The sequence below is a fragment of the Salminus brasiliensis genome, chromosome 23, assembly GCF_030463535.1.
Source record: "Salminus brasiliensis chromosome 23, fSalBra1.hap2, whole genome shotgun sequence".
Taxonomy (NCBI): Eukaryota; Metazoa; Chordata; class Actinopteri; order Characiformes; family Bryconidae; genus Salminus; species Salminus brasiliensis.
The window spans coordinates 10965029-10988178 of NC_132900.1; the positions used below are offsets into that span (position 1 = coordinate 10965029).

Here is a 23150-nt window from a genome sequence, read left to right on the forward strand (position 1 = left end):
ATGTATTAAATCCAATAAAACACTGTGTCTTTATGAGTGCTGTGAAACAGACAGAAACGACGGCCTCGCTCTCACCTGCAGCTCCATCAACCTATTAAAGTTTCATTATGCAAAGTAGTGCAAATGAGCTGAATCATTTAATTATATATTCATGAGAAAAACAAAACAGCTGACATGAGGTGAACATGGGTCAAGGGCAAAGGTCAAATAAATACTTGGGACTTAAGTAAGCTGAGAAAAGACAGTAAATGAAAGGTAGTGAAAGGTTTCTGCACATGATGGAATTTAATTAACTGAGGAATGAAAAGTCCTATTCAGACACGAGTTAATCCTGATTGATCTGTTATACTGTTAAAACGTAATTACATAATTCTATAATTAAATAGCGGAGAACAAACTTACACAGTGTAAAATGTAACATGAACTTTTATTATGCAATTAAAGTTTCAGGTTATAAGTTTGAATAGCAACATGATTTGTGAATTTTGACAGTAATCTGACATACATTTCTCCAGATTCACCCTTCAGACTGTTTTTGTTCCATAAAAGTAGCTTTGAAAACTTGGAGGCGTTGAGTGTAAAAGTCACATCTTTATATATTACCTACCTTACCTATCATACCTATTACCTACCAATGAACCAACCAACCAATCTAGCAACTATACCAGCCAAGGTGTCGCATTCACAAAAGCAAGTAACATCACACTATAACTCATGAGGATTTGAAGATGTGTTTATTATGGTAAGCTTGCATATGGTTGTATGCATGTTCGTATAAAACCACATGAATCATGGTGCCTGTCCGATGGCCACTAGACAGATGGCCGTTCTGGACTTCTACTTAGCTATTTAACCAACCTATGAACCTACCCATCTACCAACCAACCTATCTAACTAACCACCATGCAACCTCCCTAATTACTAACCAACCTACCCACCTTCCAACAAGAAACCTACATATCTACCTACCAAACTACCTACCTACAAACCAACCAACATATCAACCTACTCATCTACCTCAACCAACCAACTTATCTATGTACCTACCAACCAACCTACATACCTACCAACCAACCAACCTACATACCTACCAACCATCCTACCTACCTACCAACCAGCCAACTAACAACCCACCAAACTACCTTCCAACTAACCAACCTACCTACTTATATAGAAACCAACCAACCAACCAACCTACCTACCTGTGTACTGTTTTTAGTTTTTTTTATGTCATATTTTTTGATCACTTTTAAAATATTTGAAGGTATTGTAGAAATAGAGATACAGATATTATTTTGAGCACTAAACAGACAGATGGCCATTCTGGACATCTTCAGATGGTCAGCTCACCCTGATACCAATCAACCTGCTTACCACTTACTAATACTAATCAACCTATCAACCTGCTTATCTATATACCAAATTGATCTACCAAACCAACCTAAAATCCTACCCACTTACCAACCTTCTTACCTACCCACCAACCTGTTCACCAAAAAACCAACCAAAGCACTTACCTGCCAACCAAACAACCTACCAATCTACATACTTATCTAAAAACCAAACTACCTACCTAACAACAATCAAGAAACCAACATATCAACCTACCCATTTACCCACCAACCAGGCAACCAAATTATCTACCTACAAACCAACCAGCCTACTCATCTACTTATCTACTAACCAACCAACCTACTCACCAACCCACCAACCAACCTATCTACATTCCAACAAACAAACCAACTTACCAACCAGCCAACTACCTACCAACAAAGCAACCAACTAATTTACCTACTTATCTCAATACCAAACTACCTGCCTACCAACCAATCAAGAAACCAGCATATCAACCTACTCATCTACCCACCAACCAGGCGACCAACTTACCTATCTACCAACCAACCAACCAACCAACCTACCTACATACCAACCAACCAACCTACCTACCTATCAACCATTGTACCATCAAACCAACCAACCAACATATCTACATTCCAACAAGCAAACAAACTTATCAACCAGACAAATACTTTCCAACAAATTAACCCACCATCATACCTACCTACCAACCAACAAACCAACCTACCTCCCAATCAGTCAACTAACAACCTACTCACCGACCTACTTACCTACCAACTATTCAACTATTCTAGCTGCCTACCTACCAAACTGTCTGCATACCAGCCAACAAACCAACTTACTTACCAACCAGCCAACTAACAACCCACTTATCTACCTAACTACTTTCCAACCAACGTACTTACCAACAAACCAACCAAGCATTCTACCTACCAATCAGCCATCTAAAAACATCTATGTACCCACCAAACTACTTTCCAGCCAACCAACCTACTTACTTACCAACTACCTATCTACCTTCCTAACAACACACTATCTGCCTATCAATCAATACACCTCCCACTGTAAACCTCAAAACATACAACTGAACTGTACCAAAGCGGACTGAACAGCTATTTGCACTATGACTATTTGCACACCTGTACAGATGTTCTCTTTCTGTAAATATTCAGGTCATCTGTAACTTTCTATATATATTTTTCAACCAAATCTGTTTCACATCTCTCAGCTTCTTCAGCTCTTTATTACCTTTAGTACTTTTTACTTTTTTAATTTATCCCCTACCCTATTTATTGTTTAGTGTAATTTTCCTTTAGTTTAATACTGTAAATAATCTGTGTTCTGTGTTTTTGTTACTTGTCATACGTGTTGCTCTCACCAAGACAGATTCCTTGTATGTGAAATAAAGAAATTCTGATTCTGATTCTGATAAACCAACCTACCTGCCAACCAAACAACCAAACAACTAATCACTCTACCTACCAACCATCCTACCAACCAACTAACCTACCTACATACCAACAAACAGACCAACTTACCCACCAACCAGCCAACTAACAACCCACTTATCTCCCTAACTACCTTCCAATCAATCAACATACTTACTAACTAACCAACCTACCTACCAAACAACCAACCAACCATCCTACCAACAAACAAACCAACCTACCTACCAATCAGCCAACTAACAACCCACTTATCTAACCAACTACTTTCCAACCAACCAACCTGCTTACCAACAAATCAACCAACCAAACTACCCACAAACCAACCTACCTACCAACCATCCTACCAACCTACCAATCTATCTACAGACACAGACAACACTTTGAACACCAAACAGATACCTACACCCTCCTACCTTCACCCACATCCACCCACAACTACACACACACAAATACACACACACAGGCATGCAGGCAACCTCGTTAAACAGGTGAGCACACACACACACACAAACACACACAAACACACACACACACACATATATGCAAACACATACACACACAGGCTTGTTCCAGCATGCTGCTGTGTAATCCCTGGCATAAGAAACAATGCACAGACTGTTCAGAGTCTTGGCACTGATCTCCAGCACCGCTCTCCTCACACAACATTAAAAACATCTCCCATTATCCATCCACACTGAAGAGGCACAACTCGTAGCAGAACACGGCCAACTAGTCGAAACACTGGTGGACGACCTTTCACGCTGACCAGAAAACAATTGCTCGGAAAAACAAGTCATTTTCACAACCAGGCTCCAGTTGGTGTCTGTAGTTTGCGTCTTTTAGTTTTGCACTGGAGATGGAATAGTGATTATTTTGTATATTGTAGAACAACATATGAGAGTAATCATGGTCAGGTTCAGCTCCTATTTGATCATAGCACTACATCCGCTATGCAATATGATCGTAGATCTCCGCTTATGGGAAACTGAAGAATTTCTTGCTTTTTTAAAAGCGTGCTGGTTTCACGGATGGCATAAAGGTGGAGAAAGATGATCTTAAATTGTCCTGAGCTGCTTCTTGCCTGGATTCTTTCCCAAACCCTGCACGGGACATTTGACACGCTGTTACAGAACATCAATGTTGCTATTAATTCACATTCATTTTGAATCATGCACCATTAGTCTTGCTGGACAGCTACAGAACTAGTTCACAAACAGAGGGAAAGGCTTGTGCAATATAAACTTTATGTAAGCTTTACACGAGGCAGTTGGACTGTCTGAAGCATTTTAGCTCACAATTTGTAAGGCCCTAACTTTGACAGGATCAATTCTCTAAAGATAACACTTATTAGCTGCCTCACAAACAATGAAGAATGATTCTAACTGAACTGACCCACTTTAGACTGTCCTTTAATTCTCTGTTCTGAAAGGAACATTTACATTTACATTTAAGGCATTTAGCAGACACTCTTATCCAGAGCGACTTACAAAAGTGCTTTGCTATTTACCCAAATAGACTAAAAATTCAAAGATACCTCTAAGTTTAGACACTACTAAACACAAACCAGTAAGGTGACCACTTTGCTATTCACCCAAGTACTCTCAGAAGAGGTGGGTTTTCAGTCTGCGTTTGAAAACAGCGAGCGACTCTGCCGTTCGGACACCCAAGGGAAGTTCGTTCCACCTCTGAAAGAAAAAGCCTGGACGCTTGTCTTCCGTGAAGTTTGAGGGATGGCGGGTCGAGCCGAGCCGTACTTGAAGCTGGAAGGGCTCTTGGTGCAGATCGGCTTTTGACCATTGCCATCAAGTACAGAGGCGCTGGTCCATTCTTGGCTTTGTAGGCCAGCATCAGGGTTTTGAATCTGATGCGGGAAGCAGCTACAGGAAGCCAGTGAAGAGAATGCAGCAGTGGAGTGACATGGCTGAATTTAGAAACGGTTAAGACAACCCGTGCCGCTGCATTCTGGATAGGTTGCAGGGGCCTGATGGTGTGCAGAGGGAGACCAGCCAGAAGGGAGTTGCAGTAGTCAAGTCTTGAAGTGACGAGAGACTGAACGAGCACCTGGGCGGCCTCTCTAGAGAGGAAGGGTCGAATTCTCTGGATGTTGTACAGGACAAATCTGCAGGACCGAGTTACATCTGCAACATGACTTGAGAATGATAACTGATCATCCATGACTACACCAAGGCTTCGAGCTTCTGTAGAAGGAGTGACCAGTGAGTTCTCAAAGGAGATAGCAAGATCATTTTTAGGTCCAGCAGTTCCCGAGATGTATAGCAGCTCTGTCTTGCTGTGGTGGTGAGCCGCCATCCAAGAAGAGATGTTAGCGAGACATGCTGGCAACACGACCCAAACATCACTCATTCTTTGTATTGATTTGTGGTTTGTTGGTTGTGGATTTGGATTCTGGGTAATTCAGTAATAAAATGATGGTCTGCAGGTAAAGGTCTTATTGATGATCATATTGTCTTTACTATACGTTATTCTAAAAGCACTATATGTCTTTGAAAAGCATTCATTGCTGACACAGGTGTTCAACTGCACCCATGCAGCTTGTACACCAATCAGCCATAATATTAGTACCATCTTGTGCTGCCACAACACTCCACAAGACCTCTGGGGGCGTCCTGCAGTATCTGGCACGAAGACATTAGCAGCAGATCTTTTAAGAACCTGTAAGTTGTAAGGTGGGACCTCCATGGACCGCATTAATGAGATGAGCCTTGGTTCTCCGCAACCTTTTTGCCAGTTCATCGGGTGTCTTTTCTTGTACCACTTTTGGTACAAGAACCCGTAAGATCTGCCTGATGTTTGAGGTGTTGGGGGTGCTTTGGGGGTGTGTCGTCTAGCCATTACAATTTGGCTCTTGTTAAAGTGGCACAGATCCTTATGCTTGCCCATATTTCCTGCTTCTAACACATCACCTTCAAGAACTGACTGTTTACTTGCTGCTTATTAATATATCCCAGCTCTTGACTGATGCCACTATAGATGAAGATAATCAGTGTTTTTCACTTCACCTAATGTTATGGCTAATCAGTGTACAATCTCCATAGAAACACACCTCCAATAGAATGTGATGCTCAACAGTATAAGCTCAAAGTCACCGTGAACAATGTCAAGTGTTGGCTAGAGGGTATCGACCTTCCAGCATTGGATTGTGTCCTCTGGAGTGATGGATCTCTGAGCTTAAGTGACTTTGTGATCCAGACCTAATCATCCAACATCAGTATCTGACCTCACTAATGCTCTTGCAGCCAAATGCAATCAAATGTCAATCACACAGCAACGTTCTAGCATGAAATGGAAAGGCTTCCAAGAAGAGTAGAAGCTGATGGGACAAGTGCTCTATTAAAACCCTTGATTTCAGAAGAAACATTGGATGTGCAGGCATCTACAACCTTTCACACACAGTCAAGCCTATATATTCTAACCCCAAGCAATACATCAGTCCCAAACCATAAACTTAAACGAATCCTGGTTGTAGCCCTAGTGCTGTTGATAAACATGGTTCTAGCTTAAGGGTCATTGACAATGCACTGTTTAGACTTAAACTATGGTAACAAATTGTGACAGACAGTTCAAATAAGCATGAAAGAGAATGATTCGGTTAGGGTAGTGTTAAGCAAATAAATGGACAAAAGTATCTGGACACCTGCTCATTCACCGTTTTTTTCAGAAATCAAGGGGATTAAAAAAGAAGAGTTTATTCTACTTTTGCTGGTGTAACTGTCTCAACTGTCCATGAAAGATTTTCTACTAGATTTCGGAGCATTGCTGAGAGAATATGATCGTATTCAACATATGATGATGCTGGATGATCACCACCCCACCTCATCCTCCCAACTCCCCAAATCATCCCAAAAGTATTGGAGGGAGCACCAACCATCATTCCAGAGAACACAGTTCTACTGCTCCACAGCTCAATGCTGTGGGGTTTAACACCCTTCTAGCCCACGCCTGGCATTAGGCATGGTGCCAATAGGTTCACTTTTTTTTTGCTGCAGAGAGTCTTCTCTACTTCTCTACAGTGGTTGAATGAATTCATTAGAAGGGGTGTCTACAAACACTTGAACTTACAGTTTACATGCTATAGTTCTTGTGACTGTGTGTGTGTGTGTAGGGGGGTGGCAGGGTGTGTGGAGAGTGGTAGGAAGGATGATGTGTTTCTTTATATGGGAGAATTACTTTACCATCCAAGGACAAATCTGGTATTTATACTCCAAATGCTTTCAATGTAGCTTCAATTCTCGAAAAAATATGCAATAACTTGCCCAGAGCAATCTTCTCAAAGTCTGAAGAAAGTAGTGCCAAACACACACACACACACACACACACACACACACACACACACACACACACACACACACAACTGCACAGAGCCCACTGGAATGCATTAGATTAAATTCCTCTTTCTGTCTTTGGAATTCTATTGACTACAAATCCCAGGTTGCTAGGAGTGACCGATCCCCTGTCAAGAGAGGATGTGTGTGTGCACGAGAGAGACAGCGAGAGAGAGAGAGAGAGAGAGAGAGAGAGAGAGGGGTACAGTATGAACAGATTTATGAGTCAGAGTGAAAGAGGAGAGGGACAATAGCACACTGGAGAGCCGTCAGACACGTATGAAGACATCCTTAAGTCATTAAAGGGCAACAGGGTAGCTGTGTGTGTGTGTGTGTAACAGAGTGTGTGAGTGAAACAGCTTCAGTGCCAAGATTTCTTTCTCACGACTCTCTAAAGACATTTTTTTTTGGAGTGATGGTTGCTAAGGTCCCAATCTGTGATCTTTCTCAGTGCTGTCATCTACACTCTCTCTCTCTCTCTCATACACACACACACACACACACACACACACACACACACACACACACACACACACAGTGACTTTGCTTGTGTGCTTGTGGCTCAATGCCTAATCCTTACAGGCCAGACTATATAGCCTCATCACTACCTGTCTGAGAGAGACAAAGAGAGAGAGAGTGAGAGAGAGAGTGCAGGAGAGAGCACATGAGGGATGGACCAAGAGAGTGAGAGAGACAGCGAAGAAGAGACAGCAAAAGAAAGAAAGTGAGGGCACGAGATAGAGAGAGCATGAGAGTGAGAAGTGGACACAGACAGAGAAAGAGAGTGAGAAAGAGTGGGTGAGCGCAGGTGTGCAAGAGAGAGAGAGAGAGAGAGAGAGAGAGAGAGAGAGAAAGAGAGAGAGAGAGAGAGAGAGAGAGAGGGACAGCAAGAAAGAGCGTGTGAGAGAGTGACAGAGTGCAAGAGAGAGAGCATGAAACATAGAGTGATATACAGAGTGCAAGAAAGTGAGAGAGAGTGTGAGAAAGGCCAAGAGAAACAAGAGAAAGAGAGAGATGAACAGTGAGAGAGAGAGAGATAAACAGTGAGAGAGAAACAGAGAGATGAACAGTGAGAGAGAGATGAACAGTGTGTGTGTGTGTGAGAGATGAACAGTGAGAGAGAAACAGAGAGACGAACAGTGAGAGAGAGATGAACAGTGTGTGTGTGAGAGAGAGAGATGAACAGTGAGAGAGAAACAGAGAGATGAACAGTGAGAGAGAGATGAACAGTGTGTGTGTGAGAGAGAGAAAGATGAACAGTGAGAGAGGAACAGTGAGAGAGAGAGAGAGAGAGAGAGAGAGAGAGAGAGAGAGAGAGGAACAGTGAGAGAGAAAGAGAGATAAACAGTGAGAGAAAAAGAAAGAGAGAGAGAGAGAGAGAGAGGAACAGTGAAAGAGAGAGAGATGAACCGTGACAGAAAAAGAGAGAGATGAATAGTGAGAGAGAGAGAGAGAGAGAGAGAGAGAGAGATGAACAGTGAGAGAGAAAGAGAGAGATGAAAAGTGAGAGAGATGGACAGTGAGAGAGAGAGAGAGAGAGAGAGAGAGAGAGAGAGAGAGAGAGAGATGAACAGTGTGAGAGAGAGAAACGTGGAGAAAAGATGGGAGCCAATAAAAAGTGAATTAGATCATTATAGCTAATAATATAATAAACCAAACCCAATACAGCCTCAAATAGGGAAGTTAAAAGGGAAGGCTTTCCACGAGATCATCCAGATCAGAATGCTGGATGATCACCACCCCACCTCATCCCCAACTCATCCCAAAAGTACTAAATAGAGCTGCAACCATCATTCCAGACAACACAGTTCCACTGCTCTACAGCTCAATGCTGGGGGGCTTTAAACCCCTCTAGCCCACACCTGGCATTAGTCAGCATGGTGCCAATAGGTTCATGTTTATCTGCTCCCGGAGAGTCCTATTCTACTATTCAGTACTACTCTACAGGGACTGAACAAGCTGTGTGTGTGTGTGTGTGTGTGTGTGTGTGTGTGCAATTGCTCACGTGACAGCAATAGGTGAAACTTACAGTAGCCGAATGCATTCATTAGAAGGGATGTCCACATACATCTGGACATATAGTGTAGCTAGGCTGTCCATATAGAATCTCTCATTTTCTTTCCCTCTCTCCTATTTAGCCTTTTCTTCACGTATGCTGACTGTACGAGTGCAGTACAGTGACCTCCTCTCCTTCAGAGAAAGGGATTTTTTTACCAACTCCACACTGCCTCGCTGCTAAGCTCACATTTTCCATGGATGCACCATCCTCCCAGGCCCTGCGAAGGCCAGCCATTCACACTCTAATTCCATTTCACATCGGTCTCAGTGGACTGAAACCGTACAGCACTGTAAAGAGGCCAGGACACAGCAGACCTCTTTACAGGGACACAGCAACTTAAGCTAGCTTTGCCAGGTAGCACGGTGGTAGCACTACCCTTTGAAGCATTCTTAAAAAGGGGGTTCCTTAAAACCCCTTTTTAGGGGGGCTGAAAGTGTTATTACAAACATCTATTACCAGAGAATAGCCCCACCAGTTCATACAGAAGCCCCTGTAGCTACTGAGTAATACACCCTAGTGTGTAATAAGCCATGGAGTGTTATGGGGTTAACTATCCCTTTAAAAAATATTGAGCAGCAGGACGAACGCTTACCTTGCCAACACTGCAGATAACTAATATAAGCTGGTTTTATGCTTAATAGGTCACTATTGGCTACAGTTAGCATGTAGCATCTATGTCCAAACTATCCCTTTAATGGGAGAAAGCCAGGGAGAGACAGGCTGGGAGACAGGATGCGAGTTTGTAAAGCTAGCCCGAGGGTTCTGACAGAGCCTATAAAGCACAGCATTAACCAAATCATTTGAACTGGAGTAAGAGGCATTTGGAGACTCATTAAAAAGTTTAGTGACTCATATGTGAGTCTGTCTCTCAGAGGACGTGGGGAGGGGCCGGGTGGAAAGAGAATGAGAGAGAAAGTCTTATACCCCTCTAGCTGAAGCTTCGCTTTCAGCTTGCTCCTCTTGAACTTGAAGAAGTCCATTGTGGCTTTTCAGGTGTGTTCAGGATCACTGTCCTGCTGTAGACGCCATCCTCGTTTGATCAGGGTATGTTGTTTGCCCTTAACTGAATCCATTCTTCCCTCTACCAGTGATTTCTTCCTAGTGCCACTGGCTGCAACACAAGCCCTGACTGATCCACTCCCATGGTTAACAGTTGGAAAGGTGATCTTTGCATGAAATTCTGCAGCTGTGTTCTATAAACACACATTTGCTTGTTGGCCAAAAAGTTTTGTTTTGACCTTGTCAGTGCACCACCTTTGAACAGGCCGGCCAGATGCAGAATTTTGTGGGTAGGATGCAAGAAAAGGTTTTCTGATATTTAGCTCTATTCGGACAGGATTCGTTTCACATGGGCAGGTGGAGTAACGCAATTTGACTTACGGGATTCAGGAATTCTCAACATAAATGACTGAGACAGGAGTGACTACTTGACTTATGCACTGCCATCACTTCCAAAAAAGTGTGATGATAACCTTTAACCTAATATTGTAACCTACTTACAGTAGTGATGACAATTTAATTAGACACCATAAAGCTGAAAGAAGCGCTGCACCTCTGAAGAACCCCTCGACTTGCTCGCCTTTTGGGTTTGACTCAAGTTTGCCGTAGATTTGAACGACCCAAGGTATCCGTCCAATGCACAATTAAAACCAAATGCCTCCTCGAGTGCCACCACACTTGAGAAAAGCCGCCAAAACTCCTTTTCCACAGCATATGATGGAATATTTTGCCACAATTCGTGTGATTTTATAGGTAAGTCAAAGCTGGCAGAATCTTTCTGATGCTGAAGTGAGCAGGCCAAAAAATAATTGACACTGCGCATTAGGATTGGGTCTAAAATTACTGAAAAACTCTGGTAGTAATTGCATCAACCCACCTCCCCTTGAAAAACAATGCCGTCCAAACAGGGCTTTTGTGCAGGTGTTGCTGCACAGTAGAATAGTGCACCACTACTCCTGAGTCAGCTAAAGCTTGTGAAGCTCTTTTGGAGTCAAATAGGAATTTCCATTTACCTACAAGCAGTAATTTTGGAAAATGTTCTTGAACCTTGAACTCGGACAGGATTAGTTTTACATTGGCAGGTGGAATAATCAATTTTTTACTACAGGAGGTCTGGATAGGAGTGGCTACTCGATTTACGCGCTGCCATCACTTCCAAAAAAAGGTGACTCCCTCCTACCTTTATACATACACACTGCCACATGGTCCTTGGGACCACTTGAAGCCATCCAGCCACAACATCCTACCCATGATGTAAGCCCATGTGTCCCAAGTATCCCCTTTTTGAAAGCCAAAATATGGTCATTCTAGCTAATTAAGGTCTGAGACTCAGAGCTCAGTTTGGAATGGTGCTGCTTTTCCTTTTTTTCACTCTTGTGAAAGTCATCTTTAGCTTCACGCCTTTTGGAGATCCGTTCATTACTATTAACAGTAACACAAATTTAGACCAGGGGTGCCCAAGCCTTTGCATGCCATTGCACTACATATGCATGCATGTCTCTGTCTCTGTTCATCTGTACACAATACACACTTTAACAGGGTGTTGCTGTCAAAAATAACCATCTGTTCTCGTTGAAAACAGCTACAGCATGTCCAAATTAAAATAAACACAACAGTCTCGGAATAGTGATGGGAAAAAAAGTCTGCACAGTTTTAAACTCCAATGAGTTCAAAAGCTGAAGTTATTTGAATGCGCCATTGAAACGCCCACTCAGATTTCTCTATAACAAGAGAAGAACTGGCAGTAAAACTGGCAGCTTTAAAGTCCATATAAAAAAAGCCTTGTGGCCTCGACAGTGAGAATCGTAAAAATTTGAGATGCTGAAGTCTCCTGACTATTTTACTCTCCCAGGAAGAGTGAAGACATAGAGAAGACTGCAGTGGACACACACACACATACAGCCAGTGCTGACTGTTCCTGAGGTGAGTGTGTGGAGAAGAGATGCTTTGATATACAATACTACAGGGTGGTCACCCGCAACCACTTATCAACACACCCTGCAGCTAACCCCCATTCACACAGCCAACTGGGACTATTACCACACCTTACAACACTGTGTGTGTGTGTGTGTGTGTGTTTGTGTGTGTTCCTTTATCCAAGTCTTTGTCTGCTTGTCTATCTCTCTACTCCTTCTCAAGTTGTCAGTACATTTCCCTGATTCCCATCTCTGCCTCCCTGCTCCTGTTTGCCAGTCTCAGACCTAGTCCAGATGTAAAATCTGACTGGCAGACTGGCATTCAAAGCCACTGTATAAATACTCTAACTATATAAACTGTACTGGTTTATATATTAATGCATTCCCTGCTGAAAAAAAGCAGCTCAAGACTGAATTCAGATGGTCTAAGCTGGTCTTTGATGGGCAATGTGGTAGACCCTATAGACCCTATGCTGGTAAGCTAGCTGGTTAACCAGCTCTTGACCAGTTTAGTGTATGCTATGTTTGTTTTTGGTCATGCTGGTCATAAATACTGGTCGAGCTGGATTGGTCAAGCTTGGTCATACTGGTTGTCTAGCTACACCGGCCAGGGGAGGGAGAGAGAGAGAGAGAGAGAGAGAGAGAGAGAGAGAGAGAGAGAGAGAGCAATTGGGGGACGCAGAGTGGAAGTGTAGTGTTCCTCCCCAGGCAGAATGCACTGTGCTGTTCCAACTGTATCTTTAATAAAGTGGATGGTGAGTTGATGATGAACAGAATCTGGTGTGAATGAGATAGAAGAGTGAGGAGAGAGTAAGGGAGTTGAGAAGGATATGAGACAAGATGAATGAAAAGTGGGAGCTCTCTCTCTCTCTCTCACACACACACACACACACACACACACACACACACAGATCAGCACCATGCTGTCTTATGACTACCAACCTACAGGGAAAGCAAATGGACCGAGAATCAATGCCATTGATTGGCTGTAGTGAATTCAGCGATTGATCAAAGCTCTTTAATTGAGCACAACACACCAATAGATCAGTGTCAGTGTCTCCCGTCCACACTCGCACAAGGAGCAGGCTGAGCTCAGTAAGCCAGTTCCTTCTGGAGATCTGAATGCTGCTTATTTACAACTTGCTCAAACTCCACCTATTCTGATGGGCTTACAGATACTACAGATATTGTTCTTCTTTTATTGGCTTTATCTGTCTCATTTTTGGTGTCTAACTCCTCCCACAGCTAAATATAGCAACAACATTTCCACTCCAGATTGACTAGTGCAATTCAGGCTTATATACAGCTTTTTGACACTCTAGCAATCATCTGAAAATACCATAGCAACTGCCATAGCAACCATTTGGAGCACCTTAGCAAACATCTAAGGCACTATTACACATTAATACCACCACAGCATCCATTTAGCATAACACCTTAGCTGTGGAAATTCATTTAGTGATCACCAGTAAGGAACTGTGAAATGTGGCCGGTTAGTGCTCAAGGTGCGACACACACACAGAGTCTGGTACTCTGCAGTTGGAGTCAGCAGTGCATTGGCCACCTTTATGCACTATGTGCCGCCTCAGCACTTGATGACCCTGCTTTGTAACTTTATGTGGTCTTTATGAGCTGCTGTGGTTCCTAAAAGCTTCCATTTGACAGTGGAATATCTAGGAGGGGAGAAATTTCACCAGCTGACGTGTTGCAACGATGGCGTCCTATTACAGTGCCAGTGCCATGCTGGAGTTCAGTGAGCTCTGTAGAACCACCAATTCTTTCTAATGTGTGTAAAGGTCCACTGCATGGTTGGGTGCTTGATTTTATACACCTGTGGCAATAGGTCTGGATAAAACTCCTAAATTCAATGATTAAGAAGTGTGTCCCAATACTTTAGTCCATATAATGTATATCATCTCCATAATAATCTTAAAATACAAAGGTTTGAAATACAAAGGTTTCAAATAAAAGTTTGGAGCATGTCCTTTCCCCCACAGAGTCAAACAGCTTAGAGAATCTGAAAGACAGAAAAGTGAGAGGACGAGAGTGAGAGAGAGGGTGTTTGTGTGTATACCGAATGTCCACACCCATATCCAGCTGCTCCACTGGCCCCAGAGCAGAATTCCTGCTCCACTTTATACGCAGTGCATCAGACCGATTTATCACAGTGTGTGTGAGTGTGTGTGCGTAAAGTGCTGTATGGCTCTGGAGTGATGCACAGCACAGCAGCCATAGCATGTCCAATTCATTCATCAGTTTAATGGTAAACTCTCCTTAGAGGTACCTGGACTGGTTCACTGTCCTCCACTGTGTGTGTGTGTGTGTTTTAGTCTGCACAAAGAAAGGACAGTGGATAACACACACACTGCTCTATGCTGAGATGAGAGGCTCTTTAACTACTCTCAACTCACCACCAATCCACTCCGCCATGACAATAAAGGTGCCGTGGAATAGAAGCTGCTGTGTCCTTTTTTAAAAGCAAAGCCCCAGGTTTTGACCCATGCCCCTGAAATTTACACACACCCAGCCCACTAGCCAAAACCTCTCGGTGCTAAACACAGGGGCTACTCCGGGAGAATTTGGCTAAAGGTGAACACTAGCCGACTGATGGAATCACTGCTCTGAGGGGGGTTGACTGGAGGAAGCGAGGTTGCAGGTATCTGCGCAAAGACTCGGGAAGCATGGCCCGCTGCGGGGTAGCTGGTGTGAAGCAAGAACACTTGCTCATGGCTGTGTGGGTGTGTGTGTGTGTGTGTGTGTGTGTGTGTGTGTGTGTGTGTGTGTGTGTGTGTGTGAGTGTTTGAAAAACAAATAGTTTTAGGCTTGAGGCTCTTATCTAAGACGAATGCAGTTAGAGAGAGAAAAAGAGGGAGAAAATGGATAGGATGGATTGAAAGAAAGGATAGATAAAAAAAAAAGAAAAAGTGAAAGAAAGCCAGAAAAAGAAAGAAAGAGAAAAAAAGTAAACAAAGACAGGAATAGGAATAAATAAATAAAAAGAAAAGAGAAAAGAGAAAGAAAGCAAAGAAAGAAATAAAAAAGAAAAGAGAAAGAAAGAAAGGAAAGAAAGAAAAAGAAAGAAATAAAGAAAGAATGAAAGAAAAGTTAAGAAAGAGAAAGAAAGAAATCAGGAACATAATGAATGAACATGAAAGGACTAAAGGGAGGAACTGGAGGACGGTCAGTGAGTTGGACTAAAGGGGCACGCAGGCCGTGGTCAGTCTGTCTCCTCAAGCTGCCCCAGGGGAGTCTGGGAAATTCGGCTTTTCTCCCAGAGTCCTTTCACTGAGCTGTTTGATTAACATAACAACACCACCTCTCTCTCTTTCTCTCTCTCTCTCTCTCTCTCTCTCTCTCTCTCTCTCTCACACACACATACACACACCATTCAGATAAGGCAAAGTTAAAACTCCCCTCTCTCTCTCTACCACTGCCTACCTGTCTCTCACTCTTTCTGTCTCTATCTCTCTCTATCTATATTTTATATCTCTCACCATCTCTCTCCCTCTGTCTCTCTGGGTCTCTCTCTCTCTCTCACACACTGTTTTAACAGCATTAAAAGAGTGGAAATGAAGCAGTACAATTTGGCACAGGCCTCTCCTCTACAGGCTTATTCAGACTTAATTAAATGACTCAGGCAGCTTAATGGATGTCTATGGAAACCAAAAGAGATGTGGTCTCCCAGGTGATGGCTCAATAAAACCAGAGCTGAATTAAGCACTTAGTACTGGACAGGCATGTGTGTGTGTGTGCATGTGTGTGTGTGTGTGTGCGTGTGTGCGTATGTGCTTTCATACACAGCATATACACAGTGATCCGAAATTGGACTGAAATGACAGCAGTTTGACTTTCCATTGTTTAATCACATACCAAGAGGGTTGGGATTGGGCCTGGGGTCCACTGATATCAAAGCTGGTGTGTGCTTCCACCATTACATTGTGTGTATAAAAGAGACTTTTTTACTCTTAAGGAGCTTCAGCTTTCCATTTTTATAATGCAACCCCCTTCAACATCCCTCAAACATCCCCAGGCAATTACACCATGACCCCCCCAGTCCACACAATCAATACACAGTACACTTTCTCTTCATTTCCTGCCAAGAGAATGAAACATCACATTCACTTACTCATCATCAACATGACGCATCTTCAACACACCCACCACAACATCTATAAAGGCCTGAAAATCATTGATCATCTTGAAACGTGCAATTTCTACTCCAAGGTGTGCAGAAAACCGACATGCAGACGTATTTAGGTTGGGACGACATCCCATTATCCTTTGCTTGCTTACATAAAAGATTCATGAAATAAAATATAGGAGAAGAAAAAAAACTAGACCACTCCACAAAGTTTTACATCTTCTAGAGAGTAAATCGAATGTGACCATCACGCCTAATTCCAAGTACCCAATGCAAAAGTATTGGGCCACCTACACATTCCACCTACAGGAGCATTTATGACATCCCATTATAAACCTATAGGCCTTAAAATGGAGTCGGTCCCCACTTTGCAATTTTAACAGCAGGTCTGGACCTGCAGTTATTGAGTCAGCAGAGCGTTGGCCACTTTTGCGCACTATGTGACTCAGCATTTGCCAACTTCGCTCTTTTACTTTACATGGTGTGAGGTTCCTAAATCCTTCCACTTCCCAATAACAAGGGAAGAAATTTCACCAAATGACTTGTTGCAACTGTGGTATGCTATTACACTACCACGGTGGAGTTCGATAAGCTCTTTAGAATGACCCACCCTTTCACAAATGTGTGTAAGGGCAGACTGCATGGCTAACAAGGGGAAGAAATTTGGCTTTATACATGAAGTGGGTCAAAGTGCAGTAGGTTGACTGAATGCAGACTTTGGAGCCCAAAGCCTTATCCTTTAAGGGTCTGTTATGGGTAAGCCCACTTTACTGTCATTGTACAGCAGAATTTAACCATTGCATTTAACACACACACACACACACACACATACTAGTGTTCAAAGCAGTGAGAACACACATCTAAAGCAGTAGGCAGCCACCTCAGAACCTGGGTGCCTTGCTCAAAAGCACCACAGCCATGGATGCCGGTCCTAGGCATCAAACCACCAACCATCCAATCTTATCTAAACGTCTAGTCATGGCTGCCCCAAATTCTTCTCTTCTCTCACATCCTAACTTGGGTAGCCAGGGTTAGCTCCGGTGGTCCAGGGTTAAGGGCCTTGCTCAACAATGGAAGCTCAGTGGACATACCCACAACCCACAACCCTATGATCAACAACCTAACGCTCCAACCTAACCATTGAGCCACTAATGCCCCTACTGCAAGTCTTCACTGTAACTTAGCTCTAACCTCCCAGGTTTCCTGGACATGGTAGAGTGCTTTTCCTCTAAAACTTCAAAGTCACCCAGGCTCAAAAACAACACAATCCATAGGGCGACCCTGCCTTCTTGCCAGTCCCCAACAGCAGCAGTCACTTGCAATATTGGAAAACAACAGACAGACTTCTTAAGGTGGCTTTCAAGAAGCTCCAGAACTGCCTAGGACAAGGCCTGTTTTAGTTCACGCAGTGTTCCAGCAGCCTCAATGAGGTAATGCCCATTTCTTTTCGTTTTCCGATTTCCAGTTCCTGGCATCTGCAGAAGACCCACCTTCCATCCACCATAAATCGGTTTTGCAGGACAAGTGACAGCTCTGGTTCCACTCTGCTCCCCAGGTCAACCAGAGCAGATGCAGGACTGCTGTCTTCAGTCAGTGATACCAGTAGAACCAGAAAAGATCTACTAGTCTTCTCTGTCAGCAAACCATGCTGAAAGACTGTTTAGGACCAGAAGAACCCATTTTGACTTTCAGTTGGGTAGGTTCAACTGACTAAATAAGCATCTATTGAACTATCTACTATGAGATTTTTTGAACTTTTCGAACTCTAATCTTCAAGAGTGTATAGCTGACTTTGGGCTTTCTTGGTGAACATTATCTCCAACCTCTATCAGGTCTTGTCCATTCTGATTCCAGTGCATGTTATACAATTCAGTTTCATATTCCAGAGACAGCTTTGGTACATCAGAGAGTAACATAGTAAAATTCAACAGGCTTCTTCTTCCACATTCTTCTTTCCATGCTGTACAGTGCATGTATTATAAATGTTATCTTTCTAACCTATACAAGAAGGAACTTGGAGCATCCAGGGACCAAGAACTTTCTCAGTTTTCTTCAACAGTGCTATATTCAAGCCAAGGCCTTCCTCAACACTGTTCACGTAAAGGACAGAAGATTGATGCTTCAGGAGATGAGAATTGTTCCAATCTTTACACTATACAAGGTTCTTAATATAATACACCATGCAATCGTAACTGACACCTCAATGTCAGTATCTTTATCCCATGACTACTTACAACATGAATTAACATTCAAAAAAAAAAAAATCCCAAACACACAAAACAACAGAAAAAAATATTAGTGGAGATACAAGCAGGGAACTCCATCAAACAGGAAAGCTAATAAGATAAAACAGACAGAATTTGCAAATCTCTTTCAAATAAGCAAGGAAGCAAGAAAGTAATGTTTCTGAGTGTTTTTACAATGTACCTAGATTTCAGGTGTGTACATTAACAGGAATTAAACACTTATTAGAACAATAAGCCACTATAATAGCTATCAGTCAATGGTTCAACCAATCTAATTCATACCAGACGATGAAGAATATTTATAACTCACTGTTACCCATTCCTTCTTCCTGAAGTTTTCCTTGGCAAGGTTAAGAAGGTGTCAAGAATGGGCCCACAGACCAAAGGCCAAAGACATTCAATCAGAGCAGGCACACAGACTAGCCAAAGACAGCCAATCCCTTGATGCAAAAGACCACCAACCAGAACAGGCTCACAGAGCAGCCAAGGACCCCCAACCAGTATAGGCTCACAGAGCAGCCAAAGACCCCTAACTGGAACAGTCCCACAGACCAGCCAAAGGCCCCCCAACCAGAACAGTCCCACAGACCAGCGAAAGGCCCCCCGACCAGAACAGTCCCACAGACCAGCCAAAGGCCCCCCAACCAGAACAGTCCCACAGACCAGCGAAAGGCCCCCCAACCAGAACAGTCCCACAGACCAGTCAAAGACACCTAACCAGAACAGTCCCACAGACCAGTCAAAGGCCCCCCAACCAGAACAGTCCCACAGACCAGTCAAAGACACCTAACCAGAACAGTCCCACAGACCAGTCAAAGGCCCACAGACCAGAACAGTCCCACAGACCAGTCAAAGACACCTAACCAGAACAGTCCCACAGACCAGTCAAAGGCCCACCGACCAGAACAGTCCCACAGACCAGCCAAAGACACCTAACCAGAACAGTCCCACAGACCAGTCAAAGGCCCCCCAACCAGAACAGTCCCACAGACCAGCCAAAGGCCCCCCAACTAGACGAGTCCCACAGACCAGCCAAAGCCCCCCCAACTAGAAGAGTCCTACAGACAATACAGTCATGCATTATGTGTATAGATTATGCTAATGTAATGTACCCTTTTTACCCAACTTGAAATATGAAAATATCTTTGATGAATATCTGTAGACATTTAATAATAGATGTTGCAACTAATTTCATCTATGCAATTTTATTAATCTGATAACTGACTTCAGTGCAATTCAGTGCAGTGCAAGTCCAGCAAACAGAGTGAGACTGAATTCAGAGACAGGCACTGAGTGAAAGGGCGAGAGAGCGCGTGAGAGAGAAGAAGAGAGATACAAACGCCCACCATAGTGACTAAGCAGTGAAAGAAACCCAGCAGATGAAAGCATTTCATTGATGTCCATCGATGTTGATGTCATTTCATTCAGGCCGCCTCTGTGTGCGAGTCTTTGAGAGTGGTGTGCTGGTCTGTGGGTGTATGCTTTTAGAGAGGGAGTGTGTATGTGTGCCTATGTGTGTGTTAGGCCATGATCTTCTCAAACCGTGTTTGTTGTTCTCTGATATTAAAGGCTCACATGGCAATCAGATGAGCTAGAGCTGGCCTGCGTGGTAGGAGTGTAAGAAAGCATTGCAATATTATTTATTATTAGTTTTGCAATAATGTATCGATTCTTAAAAACACAGTTTGGTGGCAGACAGTGGTTCATTCTGTGTTGTGTTTAAACCCTGATCACTACATAGCAATGTTGTACTCAGATCCCACTGTAAACTTTTCTTTTCATAAATGTAATGATGTTTTTTTTAGATATGATGGACACACAGATGTTTTAACAGTTTGCTTCAGACCAATGACTGTAGAAACAGAAAAGACCAAGCTCAGGTGTCTCAGACCGCCTTCATTGAGCTTATAGTCCCCTGGACTCCCAGTTTGTCTGGTAAGTGGAAAGCTTCACCAGTAAAAACGCAGCTCATGTAAGTTCTACTACAGCTCAGCTACTTAATAAAATGAGCAAAAAGGGCACGATGCAGGTCCTGCAGGTCCTGGAAATCAATCCCTTCACCGTAGATCTCCAAAGCATCACGGTAAAATTCAGTGGTAGGTGAATTCTACAGTAAGTAGAACGATTGACCGATTTTCTTTAGAGGAACGTTAGAGACATGCACATTCCTTAGCTATTAAAAATGACCAATTTGTACTAAAATTTCTGATGGATTTGGTGACATTTAGTTGATGACACCATTGGTTTGGTGTAGGAGTAACATCCATACTGGATAAACATTTGTGTGTGTGTGCCCAGGAGTATAGCTCGCTAACTAGAAGTGTCAGTGCACTAGCTAGCTAGCACTTGCTAGCTCTAGTTCAAAATCTAGTCTCAAATCTAGTCTCTCATTTTTCTCATGCTACATAAAAAAATGATCCTATGTATTTAAAAAAGGAAATACTGAAAACGTAGATTTTTGATGCCGGATTTCTACAGTGTTCTTTTTACAGTGTATTCTGTTGTATTCTACTTCAGTTCATGTGTTGATAGATACTGGCTCTATTTCTTTAAGACTCTGGTACTTCCAGTCTGGTTGTTGAACCTCATCTGCTTCATTCTCCATTCTTTTGTCCTTCTCTGAATCAGAACTGCCTCCTTTTTTAATGTGGAAGCAAAATATGGATTCATTTGCTTCATCTAAAGTTCAGCATTTCTCTCTGATTCTGACTCATAATAGCAGGGTGATAAAAATATGTATGTTCATACAGCCATATAACTATCACAATAATCTGCGGCAAGAGCTACCTGTAGGTCCTGGGATGACAATTTTGACTTGACTGCAGGTTGGATCTTACCTTACTATCTTACCATGGTAAAAGGTGCACATCTATCATGACTGTATAACCACCACTTTGGTTAATAAAAAAGTGGAAAAATATTAGCTCCAAATTCCTGACCAATCAACAAAAATAAATAGCAGAATAAGTATCAAATAAGAGCCTAAAGGAATCTGTTCCAGCTACTCACAGAAAGCCATAGCAGTGCACTATAAGGCAATGATTAATAAAAGATGGAAGCACACAGAAACTCACCTGAGTGAAGTTCTCCAGTCTGTCTTTGACTTCTGACAGCATGGGGTCAGCACCCCTAACTTTGACCTCAGTGTTCTGCCTCTGAGCATGAACTCCATTACCCACAACTCTACCTGCATAACTGAGAGAGAGAAATGGGAGAGGGGAGAGGAGAAGAAGGAAGGTAGAGGGGATAATCAACATTCATTCTTATATAATATCGAACCATTAAAGACATGTTTTGACATGAATAATCGAACTGTAAAAACAACCTGACAAAGCAAACTGAAGAAACAACCTGACGAACAAACAACATGAAGAACAAACAACCTAAAGAATCAACCGGAAGAAACAAACACTCTGAAGAACAAACAACCTAAAGAAACTACTGGAGGAAAACAAACAACATGAAGAACAAACAACCTAAAGAATCAACCAGAAGAAACAAACACTCTGAAGAACAAACAACCTAAAGAAACTACTGGAGGAAAACAAACACTCTGAAGAACAAACAACCTAAAGAAACTACTGGAGGAAAACAAACAACATGAAGAACAAACAACCTAAAGAATCAACCAGAAGAAACAAACACTCTGAAGAACAAACAACCTAAAGAAACTACTGGAGGAAAACAAACACTCTAAAGAACAAACAACCTAAAGAAACTACTGGAGGAAAACAAACACTCTAAAGAACAAACAACCTAAAGAAACTACTGGAGGAAAACAAACACTCTAAAGAACAAACAACCTAAAGAAACTACTGGAAGAAAACAAACACTCTGAAGAACAAACAACCTAAAGAAACAACCTGAAGAACAAACAGCCTAAAGTAACAACCTGAATAAACAACCAGAGAAACAAACACCCTGAAGAACAAACAACATAAAGAAACAACCAGAAGAAAACAAACAACCGGAAAAACAAACACCCTGAAGAACAAACAACCCAAACAAACAACCTAAAGAAACATCCGGAAAAACAAACAACCTAAAGAAAAAAACTGAAAACAAACAACACGAAGAACAAACAACCCGAAAAACAAACAACCTGAAGAAACAACCAGAAAAACAAACAACCTAAAACAACCTAAAGAAACAACCTGAAGAAAACAAACAACCTAAAAAAACAAACAACACAAAGAAAACAAACAACCCGAAAAACAAACAACCTGAAGAAACAACCGGAAAAACAAACAACACAAAGAAAACAAACAACCCGAAAAACAAACAACCTGAAGAAACAACCGGAAAAACAAACAACCTAAAGAAACCTGAAGAAAAAACCTGAAGAAAACAAACACGAAGAACAAACAACCCGAAAAACAAACAACCTGAAGAAACAATCGGAAAAACAAACAACCTAAAACAACCTAAAGAAACAACCTGAAGAAAACAAACAACCTAAAAAAACAAACAACATGAAGAACAAACAACCTAAAGAAACAACCAAAAGAAAACAAACAACCTGAAGAAACAACATGAAGAACAATCGAAAGAAAACAAACAACCAAAAGAACAAACAATCTGAAAAACAAACAACCTGAAGAAACAGGCTGAAGTCTAAGGATATGGAAGCAACTAATAA

At 42.3% G+C, this 23150-nt stretch overlaps 1 protein-coding gene across 1 annotated transcript in view; it reads right to left on the bottom strand.

Moving 5' to 3' along the window:
- gpc5c (glypican 5c) overlaps positions 1-23150 on the bottom strand; it is a 241227-nt gene that overhangs the window by 71255 nt on the left and 146822 nt on the right. Inside the window, exon 7 of the mRNA XM_072669083.1 lies at positions 21586-21706. Within this exon, the coding sequence (XP_072525184.1) occupies positions 21586-21706 (121 nt within the window). The remainder of the gene's footprint in view (positions 1-21585; positions 21707-23150) is intronic.